Raw genomic sequence first — 18,030 nt, forward strand, 5'->3', positions numbered from 1 at the left:
TATCTCTTGAACATCGTTACTAGCTTGATCGTTGTTACCGTCATTAGTCGATATGTTTAAAACCGTTTTAATCGAAAAGTTCGTAAATTAAATTACGATTTTTTTTCCAAAAAACCATCTTTTTTGTTTTAGAAAGATTAGAGAGAGAGACAAATGGGGTTAATGAGGGGCAATATTGGAAAGATGTGTTAATTGTCGACGATAATTAGTAAAGTGTCGACGATCTTTAGCACGACCCGTGTTCAATGGTTTCGGCCCAAGCCCAATCAAAGATAGAACTTGCAAGATGCAGCAAGCCTGCAAGGGTTGCCATCAACAATGAGTCTATAACTCTATCTCAATTCTCAAGGACTCCCAATGATCACATACTGATGCTATGGTACTAAACTTGTCGATACCCCGGACAACATTCTCCGAACATCGACCAGTACGGTCGCCACTAGGATCTAATTAACTTGTTGATGCAACGACAGACCACAGCCGTCTACATTGAAAAACAAGTATTCCATCAAACATATGACTCCATATTAACGCGACATCAACATCTAGCCACATAAACGTGAAGCCAAAATGACGATATTTCCTTAATTGAGCCAAAATATAGACCTGTTCTAACATCGTAAATAATTCTTTTCTTACAGCTATTTTCGAATTTTTCTAGTTTCCGTTCTTCTGTTATTTGAAAACTAAGACAACAAATCATCGAGGCATAAAGAGGACAATCTTTATAGGAGTAAATGTTTTCGCCACATAAACGCGCCAGATAAAGGGCTCTATGGCGCGGGAGCTCCTCCCGTTTCGCTATGAGCTCCCTTTGTAAAAAACACAGAACCAACAGAAGAGAAAACCATGATGAAAATATTAATCCAAACCCTCGGATTAAGCCCGTGATTAGCAAACATAATTACGGATTGATTTCATCATTCAGAACGACTGGCGTACCTCTCAACATTCTTATCATTCAAATTAATCCCAACCATGGCTTCACCAAGCCCACAACTAACCTCCCCCAACAAATCCGGGTCACTGTAATGTGTCACAGCCTGCACTATCGCCCTTGCCCGCTTTGCCGGGTCACCACTCTTGAACACACCAGACCCGACAAACACTCCGTCGCAACCCAACTGCATCATCAATGCAGCGTCTGCAGGAGTCGCTACACCGCCTGCAGCGAACTGTACAACTGGCAATCGGCCTAGCTGCTTCGTCTGCATTACCAAGTCGTATGGCGCGGATATCTTTTTGGCGTACACGAATACCTCGTCGTCATCCATGTTTCGAAGCTGGCGTATTGCACCCATCACTGACCTCACGTGGCGAACTGCTTCCACGACGTTGCCTGTTCCTGCCTCGCCTTTGGTTCGGATCATGGCGGCCCCTTCTCGGATACGACGGAGGGCCTCTCCGAGGTTGCGACAGCCGCATACGAATGGGATTTGGAAGTTGTGTTTGTTGATGTGGTGGTCCTCGTCCGCGGGTGTTAGAACCTGTAGTCACCGATATATCGGAAAGAATATCATATGGAGTAATATGATACGATCTTTAGCACATTATCGATCTGTTCATTTATTTACCTTTGATTAACACTCTTTACGGGAAATAAAAGAAAAGTAAATAAATAATTGGGACTGATCATATACTAACTAATACGCGCAGAAGTCAACTAGCATAGTTCAAACCTAGCCAGCAACAAAATTGCCCTTGTGGCTCCGTTTACGCCAAATTTTAAAAAAAAAAAAAAAAAAAAAAAAAAAAATCTCACAAATACGCGATAAAAATCGACACACATATGATTCATAAGGAAATATATTGAATAATTGTCCGAAAATCATATACGTAGAATAAAATCGTACACATACGACATACCTCAGACTCATCAACGTAGTCGACACCAATGGACTCAAGAATTTGAGCCTCAACAAAATGACCAATACGAGCCTTAGCCATAACAGGAATGGTAACAGCACTTTTGATATCCTTAATAAGCTGTGGGTCGGACATACGAGCCACACCGCCTTGAGACCGAATATCAGCAGGAACCCGTTCAAGAGCCATAACAGCGCACGCACCAGCCTCTTCAGCGATGCGTGCCTGTTCAGCATTGACGACATCCATAATAACACCACCACGTAACATTTGAGCCAGGCCAACTTTGACGGAAAAGGGTGATGTCTTTGAGGATGACTCGGTGATGGCGCCATTGCCGTACACGGTCACGACACCGCTTCCTGACATTTTTTTTTCAGGATGGGAGGGAAATTAAATGGATGGGATTTATGAGGAGGAGAATGGAGGATTTATGTATGGTTGTTGGGTGATTTATCGGGGTTTTTGTTTTGGTTTTTACTGAATATTTATTTTTGTTTTAATAAAAAAAAAAGGAGATTGGTGAGGCGATTAGACCGCCATTTATATGACCAAATGAGTTTTGTTGGTTACTGTCTACTTTAGTCACTGTAAGAGGAACAAGAGCAACAGTCCAGGGGATGCCGCCCAGGTTGTGATGGAAGTCAGAACGAGGGGTTAACAAGAGTGTTGGAAATAGGGGCTTTGTTTGGAAGTTCTATTTTCCAATTGTCCCACATTGGTGAGAAAAAGAGTGTTTCACATGTTTATATATGACTAGTGGGTCATGGACTCATGGGAGGCTTTTGTGGAAGGCTGCGAGGTCTTGGTCACCATTGCGCGTCTTGTGAAAGCCGGCCGGATTCGGATTCGGATTTGGAATTTGGCAATCGCCTGCGGCGGGCTTTTGGCCGGAGCCAAGTTATGAATTGGGCTGTTTTTTTTGTTGTTAGCTGTGTTGAATAAGTTTCAGGAGTCGGTTTTGGCTCCTGTAACTGCTCCTGTTTTGCTATAAATTCGAGTCTTCAGCAGCTTCTAAAAACATAACAATCATACACTCTTCTCCGTTCTCTCTTCTCTTCTTCTCTCAATATTTCTGGGTAAAGATAAAATCGTTCCAGGCTTCTCCAGTCTCGAGTGGGCGTTTCTGGAAGGCGGCAGTAGTGTAATCCTTGGGGAACTACGGTCATCTGGCGTCGCCACCACGGTCGCGGAAATAGTTTTCAAGGCGGTGGTTCTCGTCCACGTCACTACTAATCTCGTTCGGTACTTCTAATCTCTTTTACATTATTCTTTGCTCTACCCGAATAACAATTTGAAAACTATTTGTCTTCTTTGTAACAACAATGTCGCATTCTGTCCAAAACTCTTCCGATTTGACTAAACTGGAAAAATTAGACGGTCATAACTATAAGCGTTGGTCCTGTAAAGCTGCGATGTTTTTCGAACAAGCGGAAATTGATTATGTGTTGTTTCCGACCCGCCGCTCTGTTAAAGAGGCTGCCTCGAGATCGTAGAGAACACCCCTCTGCTAAGTCGGTAGTTAAGTCAAATGAAGAGGATATCAAAAAATTTGATAAGGACAATAAGACCATTAGATGCCGACTCCTAAACAACATGTGACACCCTGTTTGACTGTTTATGGTTCATAAGTCGTCTAAGCGATATGGGAATGCTTAGAGGCTAAGTATGGGGTGATGATGCGGGGAAAAAGAAATATGTTGTGGGAAAGTGGCTGCAATTTCGGATGGTCGACGGAAACTCATCATGGAACAAGTTCATATCTATGAGAACCTTTGTCTTGATGTTGTTAATGAGGGTATGAAATTAGATGACATTTTCGTGGCTAATGTTGTTGTTAGAAAAATTCCCTCCCTCCCGGTCCGACTATAGGAACCACCTTAAGCATAAGAAAAAGGACTGTCTCTCCAAGAACTAGTAGGACACATGAGGACCGAAGAGGCAAATCGCCTTAAAGACAAACCCGTTAGTCAACTGTTAAAACTTCGTTCTTGCTTTGTTGATGCTAAACTGGTTGAGTCTAGTGGTCCGTCTTATCCGAGAAGTTCAAGGGTAAGGGTAAGGCCAAGGTTGGTCGGGTAAGAACCAGGGTCGGGCTAAGAAGAATGGTCCAGGGAAGCATACCAAACCAGTTGCTAAGATTCAAAAACCAATGGGTCCCATTGTTTGCTACGTCGTGGGAAAAGCGGTCACAAAGCCTACCGAGGTAATGAAAAGAAAGCTACTTTGAAGCTAATGTTCTTTGGTGATGATGTCATTCTTCTTTGTGGTTGTGGAAGCTAATCGGTGGGTAATGTTCTTTGAATGGGTCTTGATCTGGCGCTTCAGGACATCTCTGTCTTTGACAAGGGTTTATTTGTTGAGTTCGAGGAAGTAGTTGATGGGGAATGTGTCTACATGGGTAACTCTTCATCCGCAATGATCATCACGGGCAAAGGCAAGATCTTTCTCAAACTCACCTCGGGAAAACACTTGCTCTCACTAATGTTTTGTTTGTACCCTCATTGCGTCGAAACCTCGTGTCTGGTGCCTTATTGAACAAAGTGGTTTGAAACTTGTTTTTGAGGTGACAAGGTTGTAATGTCGCGTAATGGGGAATTTGTGGGCAAGGGTTATCTTTTTGGGGGTCTTTTTGTATTGAACAACGATTCGTTTTTAATAATATTGCATCTACTACGCTTATATATCGCCGAGTCTATTGATGTTTGGCATGGTAGATTAGGTCATGTGAATGTTGACTATATTAAAAAACTTAGAACTATGAGTTTAATTCCAAGTTTGACGAGTCAAGAATTCTCTAAATGTGCTAGCTGTGTTGAGGCTAAATTCACAAAGAAACCTAGTAAACCTGTCACAACTAGGAATACGAGTCTTCTTGAGTTAATTCACACCGACCTAGCTGACTTCAAAAATGTTGCAAGTAGAGGTGGAAAGAATTATTATGTCACCTTTATAGACGACTGTTCGAGGTACACCCGAGTATATTTGCTTAAGACTAAAGATGAAGCAGAACAATCGTTTATAAACTTTAAAAATGAAGTCGAAAATCAACTCGACGGGAAAATTAAAAGGGTAAGGTCTGATAGAGGTGGTGAGTATAAATCTAGTTATCTAGCCGACTTTTGTGCTGCTAACGGTTTAAACATGAGACCAGTCCACCTTACTTACCCCAGTCTAATGGTGTAGCTGAACGTAAAAATAGAACCTTGAAAGAAATGATGAATGCTATGCTTTTAAGTTCTGGCCTATCTGACGATATGTGGGGGGAAGCAATTCTTTCTGCTTGTCACATTCTTAACCGTGTACCTCATAAGAAAATTGACAAGACACCCTACGAGATTTGGAAGGGCTATCCTCCTAACCTGAGTTACCTTAAGGTATGGGGGTGTTTGGCTAAAGTGGGTTTACCAGACTTTAGGAGACCTACCGTTGGACCAAAGACCTATGATTGTGTTTTTATAGGTTATGCTCAAAATAGTTCTGCTTATAGATTCATGTCTTTAAGTGATCGTTCTATATCTGAAGCTAAAGATCTTTGTGTTTTTTGAGCATGTTTTTCCATTAGAAGAATGTTGATTCACCTCCTAGTTTACCTGTTACATCTATTGATATCTCTTCACATGCTAGTAGTAGCACTTCTATTGATCATGTTGTTGAACCTAGAAGGACTAAGAGACCTAGATGTCCAAAGAACTTTGGAGCTGATTTTGTTTCAACTTTCTTTGTCTCGAACATGGATACACTTTGTTTGTGCTAGTGATGAATTTGTTTGACCTTTTTAATAGAAGATGACCCAAAAACGTATAGTGAGGCAATGAAATCCATTGATGCTAATTTTTGGAAAGATGCTATTAAAAGTGAACTTGATTCTATTGTGTCTAATCAGACTTGGGAGTTGACTGATTTACCTAAAGGTAGTAAACCCATTACGAGTAAATGGATCTTTAAAAAGAAACTGAGACCTGACGGTACAATAGAAAGGTTCAAAGCTAGACTTGTGGTTAGAGGGTTTACACAAAAGAAAGATATTGATTATTTTGATACTTATTCACCTGTGACCAAAATATCGACTATTAGAACTCTTGTCGCTTTTTTTGCCATTCATAACCTTTTTATACATCGATGGATGTCAAAGCGCCTTTTTGAATGGTGAGCTAAGGGAAGAGATCTATATGTCGCAACCTGAAGGGTTTGTGGTAAAGGGTCAAGAGAATCAAGTGTGTAAACTGAATAAATCACTATATGGTCTGAAACAAGCACCTAAACAGTGTTATGAGAAATTTAACAACACTTTGATAAGTAACGGCTATATGGTTAACAATTCTGATTCATGTGTTTATTCAAAAGTAATAGAATCTGATTGTGTGCTTATATGCCTTTATGTTGATGACATGTTAATACTTGGTAATAATTTGGAGGTAATAATTAAAACCAAAGAATTTTTGTCATCACAATTTGAGATGAAGGACTTAGGAGAAGCTGATGTAATCCTAGGAGTTAAGGTTATTCGAAACTCTAATGGAATTTCTCTAAGTCAATCTCACTATGTGGAAAAAGTGTTGAAAAAGTTTAACTGCTTTGATGATATGCCTGCTAGAACACCCTACGATGCTAGTATACATTTATGTAAAAACTTGGGTAAGAGTGTATCCCAAGAAGAGTATGCTAAAATCTTAGGTAGTGTGATGTTTCTTATGAACTGTACTCGACCAGATATTGCATATGCAGTTAGTAGACTGAGTCGTTATACCCATAACCCTAGCAGTGAACATTGGAATGCTCTTCGTCGTTTACTAAAATACCTAAAAGGAACAGTTGACCTTTGCTTGCATTATAGTAAATTTCTCTTTGTGTTAGAAGGATATTGTGATGCAAATTGGGTTTGTAACGATGAGATCTGTTCTACTAGTGGTTATGTCTTCACCATGGGTGGAGGTGCTATATCGTGGAAGTCTACTAAACAGACTTGTATTGCACGCTCTACCATGGAGTCGGAGTTCATAGCTCTTGAGTTGGCAGGACAAGAGGCTGATTGGTTGAAAAACCTATTAGCAGATGTACCAGTGTGGGGAGGTCGGCAAACACCGGTCTCCTTACATTGTGACTCACAAGCAGCTATTGGTGCTGCTAAGAATAGTGTCTATAATGCGAAGAAACGGCACATTCGAATCAGGCACGCTGCAGTTAGACAACTCCTTGATAATGGAGTGATCACTTTGGACTATGTGAAGTCCGAAAGTAATCTGGCTGATCCCTTTACTAAAGGATTGACTAGGAGACTAGTCGTTGAAACGTCGAGGGGAATGGGGCTTAAGTCCTTAAGTCAAGAGTGACTAGGCCTAAAGTTTCCGTTCCTATGGCATTATTTGATTCATAGCCTTAAATGGTGGTGCTTTTGAGACGCACTTGATGAATCAGACACAAGGTTGGACATATGTCCTTAATGGCTCATGCTAGAAGTGCTATTGAGAAGCACTTGAGCCACCTACATAGGTGTGATGATCCTAAGACTATGAGAAGTCTTGTGAACACATCTATTAGCACCAAGGTAAACACATAGCTCTAAAAGAGCTCGTTGCACTTTGATATCGCGGGACGATCTTATTTTGAAGGTATGATATGTGTTGTGGGGGTATCGAGAAGCTCACTAGGAATTCAAATCGCAAGATATTCTCTCATTGTAAGTAAGTTGTTTCCTCACTTCACTAAAGTGTCAATTCAAATCGAAAGATATTGATACCTAAGTATCCAATCCTTCCTTTACCCAAGAATTCTTCTTCTTTGTCTCTGGCGCCCCTAGTGGGGGATTGTTGGAAATAGGGGCTTTGTTTGGAAGTTCTATTTTCCAATTGTCCCACATTGGTGAGGAAAAGAGTGTTTCACATGTTTATATATGACCACACTCCTTACCATATCACTAGTGGGTCATGGGAGGCTTTTGTGGAAGCACACGCGCGTGCCCGTGCCTGTGCCCGGCCCGGATCCGGATCCGTGATTCGGGATTCGCGGCGGTTTGAGGCACAGTTTCAGGAGTCGGTTTTGGCTCCTGTAACTGCTCCTGTTTTGCTATAAATTCGAGTCTTCAGCAGGCTTCTAAAAACATAACAATCATACACTCTTCTCCGTTCTCTCTTCTCTTCTTCTCTCAATATTTCTTGGTAAAGATAAAATCGTTCCAGGCTTCTCCAGTCTCGAGTGGGCGTTTCTGGAAGGCGGCAGTAGTGTAATCCTTGGGGAACTACCGGTCATCTGCTGATCGCCACCACGGTCGTACCGGAAATAGTTTTCAAGGCAGTGGTTCTCGTCCACGTCACTACTAATCTCGTTCGGTATTTCTAATCTCTTTTACATTGTTACTGCTCTACCCGAATAACAAAGAGTTGTCATTCTCGTAAATGAGACGGAACAAGAGCAACAGTATTTTAACCAAAGGTAAATAAATAATTTATATGAAGAAAATATTGACAGTTGAGACAGGATAATTTGATTTAGATCATTTCAAAATGTTAATCCATACTCCGTTGTTTACGTCTCAGTTAGTTTTAGTCCGAAAGAATGCAGAGCCTCTTTCAAAACTATTGTTTTATTATTAGCTACAGTATTACGAAGTAATTGATTATCGATCGAGTTATTTGGATTTTTTTTTTTCACGACGACGAACTACACAAAAGAAATATATGAATCATAATTGGACCCGTCCTCATATTTATTAAAGAGTCAGCACCACAAATTAAAACAGAGTGTAAACAAAAATACTGTGATTGTGATAATACCAAATTGCCTTTTTTTTCTCTTTAATTATGTAGTAATAAAGACGCCACTTTGATGCTTATTCCACCACTATATTTTGATATCTTTAGTTCAACATCTTAGTTTGATATTTATGCCCAGCAAAATACCGATGTCGGGTAATTTAGCTGATAAGATCAGGAAGGAAGGGTAATACTACTACCCAGATTCAAATCTTGTTCTGTAAAAAACTGCTCATGAATCGATTTTGTACATAAAAAATATATCGTCTAACCTTCTCGTCTTCTCGACCACCAATTATATACGGAGTAACATTTTAAACAAGTTGCCATCAACTAGTTCCGCCATTTGGGTGGCATAAGACCACCTCGACTGTACAATTCACAATAATCAGACCAAACATAGCTAGAGTTCAGTCCCAAGACTCCCAAGAGTATGATTTCCTTTCAGTGTTCCATTGCGTGTATACATTTTTCAAACTTATGCGTAGTACAATTCAATGGAACAGAGTAAGTACTATGTTATGTGGTATCATTCGATTCTAGGTACCTCATATAGCTCAGATGACGATGAAATCTTTAGACGATAAGGAACTTAAGTTTGTCTCATCACTTCATTGATCACATTATCTTTAAGTTTCCTCCACTGATTCAGGATCCTGCCATCATTTTCCGGGAGGGTGCATGGAGGTGATGGCGAAAGAGAAGTTGCCGACTGCTCAAGAAATTGCCTTAGCTTTGGTTCAGCAAAGCAGAGCAAAGATTCAGTACAAATTTGTTGGGCAGAAGGTGGTACTAGTGGCGTAAAATCGAGTAACTTGGAATACTCCGTAATAAGATGATACATGTAATCATACACACTACTCATATTCAAGGATTCCATGAAATCTTGACCGGCTTGCCCCATCGCCTCAGCCTGTTTCCACCAAAACTATAGCATTCACTTATCTACCCTATAAAAGTCTACATTTACGCAAAAACTTGGGTGAGAAGGGTCATACAGTTGGACAAAGTTGGGACACCGGACACGCAAAACTAAATTTGGAAAACTTGTCATTCGGGCTAGGTAACAGTCGGGTTATTTTGAGTTAGTTATACCTTGGGTTGGGTCTGGTTCAGATATGTTGCCAAGTGCGGGTCATTTCGGACTGTCAATATCGAGTCCAATAAATTTCTGGGCCAGCGACTCGTTGGGCATGCCAGTTAGGGTTTTGAATCATTTTTCTGGCCACAAACTCTGCTTTTTTGTAGGACCATCTTACTCAAGACTCGTACTTGGTATTATATTTATTATGCTAAACAAAGTAATAACAGTAACGGAATTACAAATAGACTTTACCTCGGAAGGGTGCGCATTACCCCACTCAACAGCGTTCTTTATATTTTGACACAGATCAAAAGGCGGCACAGGCCAGTAATCTTTCTTTGGGAAGAGACCGCGAGTGAAAAAATCTTCATATTGAGGAGTTATTAGCAGTGTAAGGGAGCCACATGATATAATATATTTCAGGCTCACCGACCAAGCATATCCTTCAGCATAAATTTTATACCTGAAAACAGTTTACAAGTGCAGTCATTAAATTTTCTGGCACACGTATCTTCTCAGCTTTATGTTGTTCTCTGGTAGCAGTTTAGCTACTGATGCATCATAACTTAACACATGAATCACATAAGCAATTCCTACCGTAGCATCACTAACGTGTGACTTCATGAGCTCTAACAGCTATCACTGATAGATATACAAGCTTATGGTTGTTGCAAAGAGATCGAGAAACAGGAACTTCACTACATTTCAAATTAGATAAATTTAAAAAAAGTTGGTCATCAGTAAGGAACTTCGGAGTAAAAGTTAAGGATAATGGGTTAAATGGAAGGATATGGAGTAACAAAAAGAAAACAATACGAAATTTGCATAGTACTCCGCGTTGCTAGGTTTACCTTGTACATAAGGTGGCTCAATTGCATAGTACGAAACATGACACCTAAACACACTTTTTAAAACGAAGGCCACAACTATGATGCAACGGCCAAGATTGGGCGATGATTACTTAATACGATGCTTGTGCCTTCAAACTCTTTCTATATACCAATGCTGTTTCTAGATAGAATATCATAAACAGTAGCTACCTATGCTTGCATTGGTTTGATAGCTTTGACTGCATGTACCCTGCTCTTGCTTCTTCTCCCCAGTCCTACAGTTCATCGTGGGAGAATCTGATATATTTTATGGATGGTACATTGAACAAAGGATATTAATAACCAGCAAAAGGTCAGTAGTAGTCCACCTGACGGAGAATCTGTGCTCTCCATTGCGTGGTATCATTACACTGCAGTAACTCTGAACGTATTGGAGAAGCGACATCCGGGTTCCCTTTCCAGTAGGCGTACGGCCATTTCTTAGACCATGTCTTAGAATGAGAACCCCTTTTAATATCTCTGAATTCTGTATCCCAAGGTCTTATGTTCACTTCAGGCCTGAAAAGTTCATGCAACAAGCAAACCCAATTTGATTTTAAACGACAATAGTTGCTAATCCACAAAGAAAGGAAAGCTTATATATACACAATAAGATGAATCCATACTCTGAAACACTGGAAATTACTTAACCAATAACTTCATTTATGTGAGTCGCAACATTGCATCAGAAAGAATCAATTTACAAGACGTATATAATTAAACAATAATAATTCCCCCAGACAGTTGACATATAAGAATTCCACCCGGTAAACGTTGGTGGACCTTGTTATTGAGTCGTAGACTATAAGACACACTGTCAGAGTGTCAGTCATCACATTATTCACATAAAACACAAACTCAGTACGCGCTGTCATGCTTCTGTTGAATATACATCATTAAATTCTAGGCATCACATTAAAAACATAATTTCATCAGTAGGCATTATCATACTTCTGAAGTGTTCTGTTAAGTTTGTATCACATAAGGGGGAACCAACATAAGAAACTTACCAACCCCAGAAAGACCAATCAGGAAACGGGATGTCAAAATGCTGGGTGGTGGTGCAATATCTGAAAAGAGGCAGTGGCTTCGAACTATGCTCAGTCTTGTTAATTGCAGGCTTGTCCATACAATCAAACATGAGATCAACATCAGGGACCATGCCAGGATATCGTTTAAGAAGCTGTAATAACCCCCATACAGTAAACATCATTCGATTCTGCACACAGTCATAATACAAGTCGACAAACAAACGCCCCCCAACAATTATAACTCGAAAAGCAGCATAATCCTTGGCTTCCATTAGATGGGTGAAACTTATCCTGCTTTGAGCCCATGGATCCAAATCATGGTAGATCCACCTGAAGAATTCTGGACACGACGATAGTTTCGATGGGTCAAGTCGTGGAGGAATGAAACTGGTAGTAGAGCGACACTGAAAATACTGACATTGTACAATTTTGGTCGCTCGAGAATAGCTTGTTCCTTCATCTAGAGGTTTTGGCTCAAACAAATGCCATGGTGTCGGTTTTAAGTTGTGTCCAGCTACGGTTTTGGTTGTGTAAGCAAAATCACTAACCTGTCAAACAAAAAACGCCCAATTTCACCATGTAATCCAAACAATCATTCATCTCCATCAACCAATATGTCATCAGTCAAAGAACACTTGCATATCACTCTGACAAATACGGAGTAAAAAACATGAAAAAGGCAAGAACAGTATGCCTAAATGACATGATGTATATACCGAGTATATATTGAATACGGGTTTTTGTCTAGTTCTTGGAATAGGCCATTACAACTTAGTCTAGATTGTTGCACACTTGCACCAATGACCAAACATACAAGACACTTAAAAATCAGACTCATGGGAGTACATAAGATATAAAGAATCATTATCTGCTTATCTACAGATTTCAGGCAGTTCTATATTCAACTCTGCTGCTAGTTAATTAATACTTCTTCCGTCCTAATCAACTGTTTACCTTTTAAATTTCTTTTCGGGCGGATTTCAAACAAAGGTAAACAAATGGTAGTGATGGATAAAGTAATTATGTAAACTGATAAACAACTTTATAAAGTTCCTTTTTGCTGATAGTGACTGTATAACATGGACAGTCCTATACAACCTCCGTCTCAATCATTTGTTTATTTTTTTATTCTTTATAAGGGGTATTTTAATCAACGGTAAACAAATAATTGGATCGGAAGGAGTATAAAAATGCTAACTTTTTTTTTTCTTTTTTGGTGACGAGGGAACAGCAGCTGTTACTTTCGGTATGCACTGGGTAAACTCTCGGGTGTACGTGATAGCAAACCATGTATACCAGAATTTCACCCAAGTTTTAATCACTATACCTCACCCTTGCGGGCAAATGCTAACTTTATATCATCAACTATCATGGATTTGAGTTAGTTTTCTGTAGGACGATTTTACGCTAATATAGTTGTAAAACGGATTCAACACGACCCCTATTAGTGAGTAAAAGTGATTATTAAATAATCTCATTTTACACCAACTTTGTGTACTTATACAAATATTTGTGCATGCATTTAAAGACCAGTAATCAAAGAATAAAACATCCAAATCAAATACACATCTGTATCAAAACTCAAATCACACAACCAACAAAAACCCACTTCAAAATCCTCACAAATAACTCAAATTCTAAAAGCACGGAAGGTGTTCGACGAAATGCCACAATGAATCAAAATCTCAAAAAACACCAAGATCAAACCTTTATAACAAAAATGGCGGAAAAACAGAGAAAACCCAGAAGACAGGTTAGAGAATAGATATATGGAGGAGAACGACGAAGCCCAGAAATGCCATGATTATTAAATTTAGAGCAAAATCCCATTGAAATAAAGAAAGTGTGATGTAAAAGTGTGAAACCATGGTGGCAGCCATAGAATAAGCCCAATAAGGTCATAAAATATGATCATAATTTTCGGGGTACAATTTTTACATTTTCTTGATTGAATTTCCTTCCATTTCTGTGATATGATCATATCTTGACTCTTGTTTGTACATGGACATGTGCTTATTTTGTTGGTCCATGCACATGGCGGCAAATTCTATTTCAGATGGGCATATAGTCACTTAATATAATAAAAAAAAAATAATTATTTAATGATAAATATTGCAGTTAATTTTAAAGTTAAAATTGTTTATTTTATTAGAAACTTGTAGGGTAATTTTTTTTCTAATCAAAATACTAATTTGACACCCGTGCGTTGCAACAGGATAATTAACTTAGTTATAATGTTATATCTTATGTCTAATTATTTGTTTATATATGATCAAAATATTTTTTTCAAATTAAATAAAAGATAAAACAATTTATAAGACAATACTTGATAGACTCAAAAGATTTTGGATTTATACTTAGGTTCAATGATACTTTTATTTAAAGTGATGAGATCACCCCACTTTATGATAATTTTTTTTGATGTGAGACAATTCAACTATTTATACGTAGTATATTCATCCCACATACATTATTTTTCAATGTAGGATAAATAATATATTTTGAAGTACATCATATTGTCCATAATACCTCCGTCTTAACCACTAGACTAAGACATCTCCGATTCATATTGTGGAGATAATGATACACTCTCTTAAAAGCTCTCTAAGATATACTGAAAAGATTCAAAAGATTTTGGATTGATACCTAAGTTCCAATGATGCCTTACATTTATAATCATAGAATTAGGGGCGGATTTGCGGGGTGTAATGGGATGGGAGGGCAAGTGTCAACCCTGAAATTTTAGAAATAATTTTTTATTGATACTTATCAGTAAAGACTAATCTTTAAATGTCTGAATGGTTAAAGCTTTCTATCCAAACAAGACCACTCACACTACAAAAAAAACGCAGGTTAGCGACGGCCCAACCGACGGAAAAAAGAGCCCGTCAGAAAACACGGGTTACTGACGGATTTGTGACGGAAATTCCGCCAGTAACGTTTCCTGACGGACAATCCGTCAGTAACTATTGGAGCGTTGACTAAGTCAAAGGCGCCAAAAAAGCTGTGACGGAAATCCCGTCAGTAATTCCTTAAACCTGACGGAATATCCATCAGTGGATTTCACACGCAAAAATGGAGTACAGCTGGAAAGCAATTAGCATAACTGACGGAATTTTCGTCAGTATTTTGGGAAAACTGACGGAATATCCTTCAGTGGGTCAATAATTATTTGAATTCTGTTGTGACAGGGTGGTACAATAATTGAGACAGTGACGGAATTTCCGTCAGTGTTTTTGATATACTGACGGAAATTCCGTCAGTTGTCCATATAATGTGACGTGTAAAATATCTGCATTATTGGCCTGATAAAGGTGGTCAGTGACGGAATTTCCGTCAGTGTTTTTAATATACTGACGGATATTCCGTCAGTTTTTTTGTTCTACTGACGGATATTCCGTCAGTCCTTCCTTTTATCTCAACCACGGGAACATCTCGTTTCACTTTACCAATTTTTCCCCCAAATTAAAAATCGCCAAACCCTCCTCCACCACCTTAAAACCCGACACCACCACCACCCTCCTCCACTTCCGGCGCCGCCACCACCACCAACAACACCACCACGCCGTTGCCATCACTATAAGGTAATTTTATTTGTTTTTCTTCTTTTCTCCTTTCTCTTTTTCCTTTTCCTTTAATTGTTTTTAAATTTTTTTTCTCCATAGCCTCCCGCCGCCACTACTGCCGCCTCCTATCGCCGCCCTTGCCGCCTCCTGTCGCCGCCACCCCTGCCGCCACTTTCCTCTTTCTCATCCTTCTTTTTCATTTTTTTCTTTGTGGAGCTAATTAGGTATTTTCTCTTTTAATTTTTTTTTGTTTAATTATCTTAATTGAATTAGAATATTAGTTATTGTTTTAATTATTGTTGATGTTGATGCATGTTGACTTAGGATATAAGCCAATTTTGTTTAAATGTATGTTGTGACGGTTTTAATGTATGCATCTAATTTTTTTGTTAATTAGATTATTGATAAATTTTGTGAAATATTAATGTTTTTAAAATGATAATTAGACTAGATATGTAAATTGAAAAATTATTGATGTTAGTTTTTAAAATGATAATTAGACTAGATATGTAAAATGAAAAATAAATCATGTTAGTTTATGTTAATTGAAAAAGTAGTCATTGTTGTATGTTTTGTTTTTAATATTGTTAAAATTATTGTTCATATTGACCTAGTACCTGTTCAAAAATTACTCACTAGGATTAATTTTTGAATAGTCCCCGTTTTGGGACTGTCTTTGTACGTTTTAAGTCACTTAGGTAGTAAACATGTGCTTGTGATTTGTTAATGAGAAAAGAGTTTGGTGACAATTCCTTTAATGTTCTCTAAATGCATATGTAGAGTAATTATTTATTCTATATTGTGTATTTGGAGAACGGATGGGAATTGCTGCCGAATTTTTTTTCCTCATTAATAAATCACAAGTACATGTTTGCTAGTGACTTGAAACGTACATTGATGGGTTTAGGTTGGAGTGATAAGGACCCAATTGAAAGTGATGGGGCATATTCTGCACCGCTGACCAAAGTCAACACACTGAGCAAGGTCAAAGATATCCACAGCAAGTCAACGACTTAGACTGTCTAGCCGATGCATCCCATCGGCCAGCTAGCCAGCGTCTCGGCCTGACAACCTGCCAGCCGGGACACATACCCGCGTACTCATATCCAAGACCCTCTGCCGGCCTGCCATAGGTTCATCGGCCGAGGGTAGAACGGTCTTTCCACCTGATAAGCCACTTGGCCACTTGGCCACTACGTGACAAAAGGTGAAAGCCTATAAATACTCCTCAACCTTCTTTGAGGAAAGGATCTCACAACTAAACCTAAATACACTATTCATCTGGTAACATCTCTCTTATCTCTCTACAATACATTCCTAGCCAATTAGCATACAACTTATACCTCTAAGTTCACTGACTTGGGCGTCGGAGTGGGTACGCTTGGCACAAAGCCAAGCCCTCAGTTCGTTCATTGTTGCAGGGGAGGCCGAGGGAGACGATAGAAGCACGAAGGGTCTAACCCAAGACATTATTCTACAAGCCACGGGTGGTAACGATACTTGCTCTGGAATTATACCCGGAACAATTGGCGCCGTCTGTGGGGAAAGACACTAGAAGCTAGTCACATTCATTCCCAAACAAAAAACACAAAACAAAAACCCACCCAAAAAGCTAAGAAAATGTCGAAACAACAAGATGCAGTCGTAACCGACGAAACCGCATTTTACCAAGATGATACTTTCCACAATTCTGGAGTCGTACAGCCCTCCACCGGCGGTGTAATCCAACCGGAGTTCGGGATGCCATCAATACCCGACACGCCGCTGCCAGCCAACCAGGTCACCATCATGGGACATGTGGTTGACGTAGCAAGGCTGAAGATGCTCCTAGACCTAATTAGTAATACGCCCGCTCACACTGTCACGTCGACAAGAGCGGCGGAAACTGTCCGGGAGACCAGGGCCCAAAATATGACTCCGAGAAATTTGAACGGAGCACTAGGAGAAGCCGGCCCAATCAAGACGCTGGGGAGCCCAAAGTGGGCGTGGTAGACCTAAGTCCTTCCCGCACTCGGGGAGGACGGCGTCCCCCGCCACACGAACGAGGCTCACCCCGAAGAAGCAGAGGAGTCCGACTCAGCAGAGTTGGAGAAGAAGCCCGAGTCGAAGAAGGAGCCCCTCCCGTCACGGAGGAAGGAGCCAGGTTAGGGACGCAAGAAGCCGATCGCCGCGTGTCGTTCGACACATGGTTAGGCAGCCCCTCAACGCCTACGTCTTAGAAGTCCCGGTGCCGAACAAGCTCAAGCTACCACCTCTGTCGTACAAGGGAGATGGTGATCCAGTCGACCACGCTGAGGCTTTCGAGTCTTACATGTCGGTATGGGAGCAGCCCGATGAGGTCTGGTGCCGAATTTTCCCAACAACTTTGCATGGGATGGCTCGAGAGTGGTACAAAGGACTTCCGACGGCTCGGTGTATTATTACGCCGACCTGAAGGGCGCTTTCCTAGCCCAATACTCCTGCAACAAGAGAAGGGCCGTAGAGACATCTGACCTCCTGACTATCAGACAGGAGGGGGGCGAGTCTCTCCGGAGCTATGTGAAGAGGTTCGATGGAAAAGTCCAGCAGATTCGAGAAATTAATCCCGAGCTGGCAGCCTTCGCACTGATGAAGGGCCTCCCACGGGGAGCCTTAAAAAACGAGCTCATCAAGAGCGGAGGCCTAGGCCTGGACGCCGCCAGAAAGTTGGCCGACCAGGCCATCAAGGTGGAAGACTACCACAAAACCAGGAAGATCCCCGCGAAGCCGAGCACTCCGAAAAGAAGAGTCACGGGCGGGACGGCCCGGGACGAAGGACGCCGCGACAACAACGGCTCGCGGTCCGAAGGAAGACGCCGCGAGAATAACAGATCACGGTCGGAC

General features: G+C 40.4%; 2 protein-coding genes across 2 annotated transcripts; both read right to left on the reverse strand.

The window, feature by feature from the left end:
• Positions 1-564: 564 nt before the first annotated feature.
• LOC141622895 (putative pyridoxal 5'-phosphate synthase subunit PDX1) lies at positions 565-2,367 on the reverse strand. Its single transcript, XM_074438921.1, has 2 exons — positions 1,867-2,367; positions 565-1,487 (listed from the first exon to the last, which is right to left on the reverse strand). The coding sequence occupies exons 1-2, from the start codon at positions 2,233-2,235 to the stop codon at positions 921-923; spliced, it is 936 nt and encodes a 311-aa protein (XP_074295022.1). The 5' UTR covers positions 2,236-2,367; the 3' UTR covers positions 565-920.
• Positions 2,368-9,030: 6,663 nt separating this feature from the next.
• Positions 9,031-13,575, reverse strand: LOC141622896 (uncharacterized). Its single transcript, XM_074438922.1, has 6 exons — positions 13,310-13,575; positions 11,582-12,150; positions 10,901-11,090; positions 10,743-10,807; positions 9,955-10,165; positions 9,031-9,531 (listed from the first exon to the last, which is right to left on the reverse strand). The coding sequence occupies exons 1-6, from the start codon at positions 13,502-13,504 to the stop codon at positions 9,211-9,213; spliced, it is 1,551 nt and encodes a 516-aa protein (XP_074295023.1). The 5' UTR covers positions 13,505-13,575; the 3' UTR covers positions 9,031-9,210.
• Positions 13,576-18,030: the final 4,455 nt, after the last annotated feature.

Source organism: Silene latifolia, chromosome X (assembly GCF_048544455.1).
Source record: "Silene latifolia isolate original U9 population chromosome X, ASM4854445v1, whole genome shotgun sequence".
Taxonomy (NCBI): Eukaryota; Viridiplantae; Streptophyta; class Magnoliopsida; order Caryophyllales; family Caryophyllaceae; genus Silene; species Silene latifolia.

Coding starts and splice junctions, on each gene's coding strand:
- LOC141622895 (XM_074438921.1), bottom strand. CDS start 2,235: ATGTCAGGAAGCGGTGTCGTGACCGTGTACGGCAATGGCGCCATCACC. Junction 1,488..1,866: donor ACTACGTTGATGAGTCTGAG/GTATGTCGTATG, acceptor CGGTGACTACAG/GTTCTAACACCCGCGGACGA.
- LOC141622896 (XM_074438922.1), bottom strand. CDS start 13,504: ATGACCTTATTGGGCTTATTCTATGGCTGCCACCATGGTTTCACACTT. Junction 12,151..13,309: donor CCGCCATTTTTGTTATAAAG/GTTTGATCTTGG, acceptor TTTGTTTGACAG/GTTAGTGATTTTGCTTACAC. Junction 10,166..10,742: donor TCAAACCAATGCAAGCATAG/GTAGCTACTGTT, acceptor AACTGTTTTCAG/GTATAAAATTTATGCTGAAG.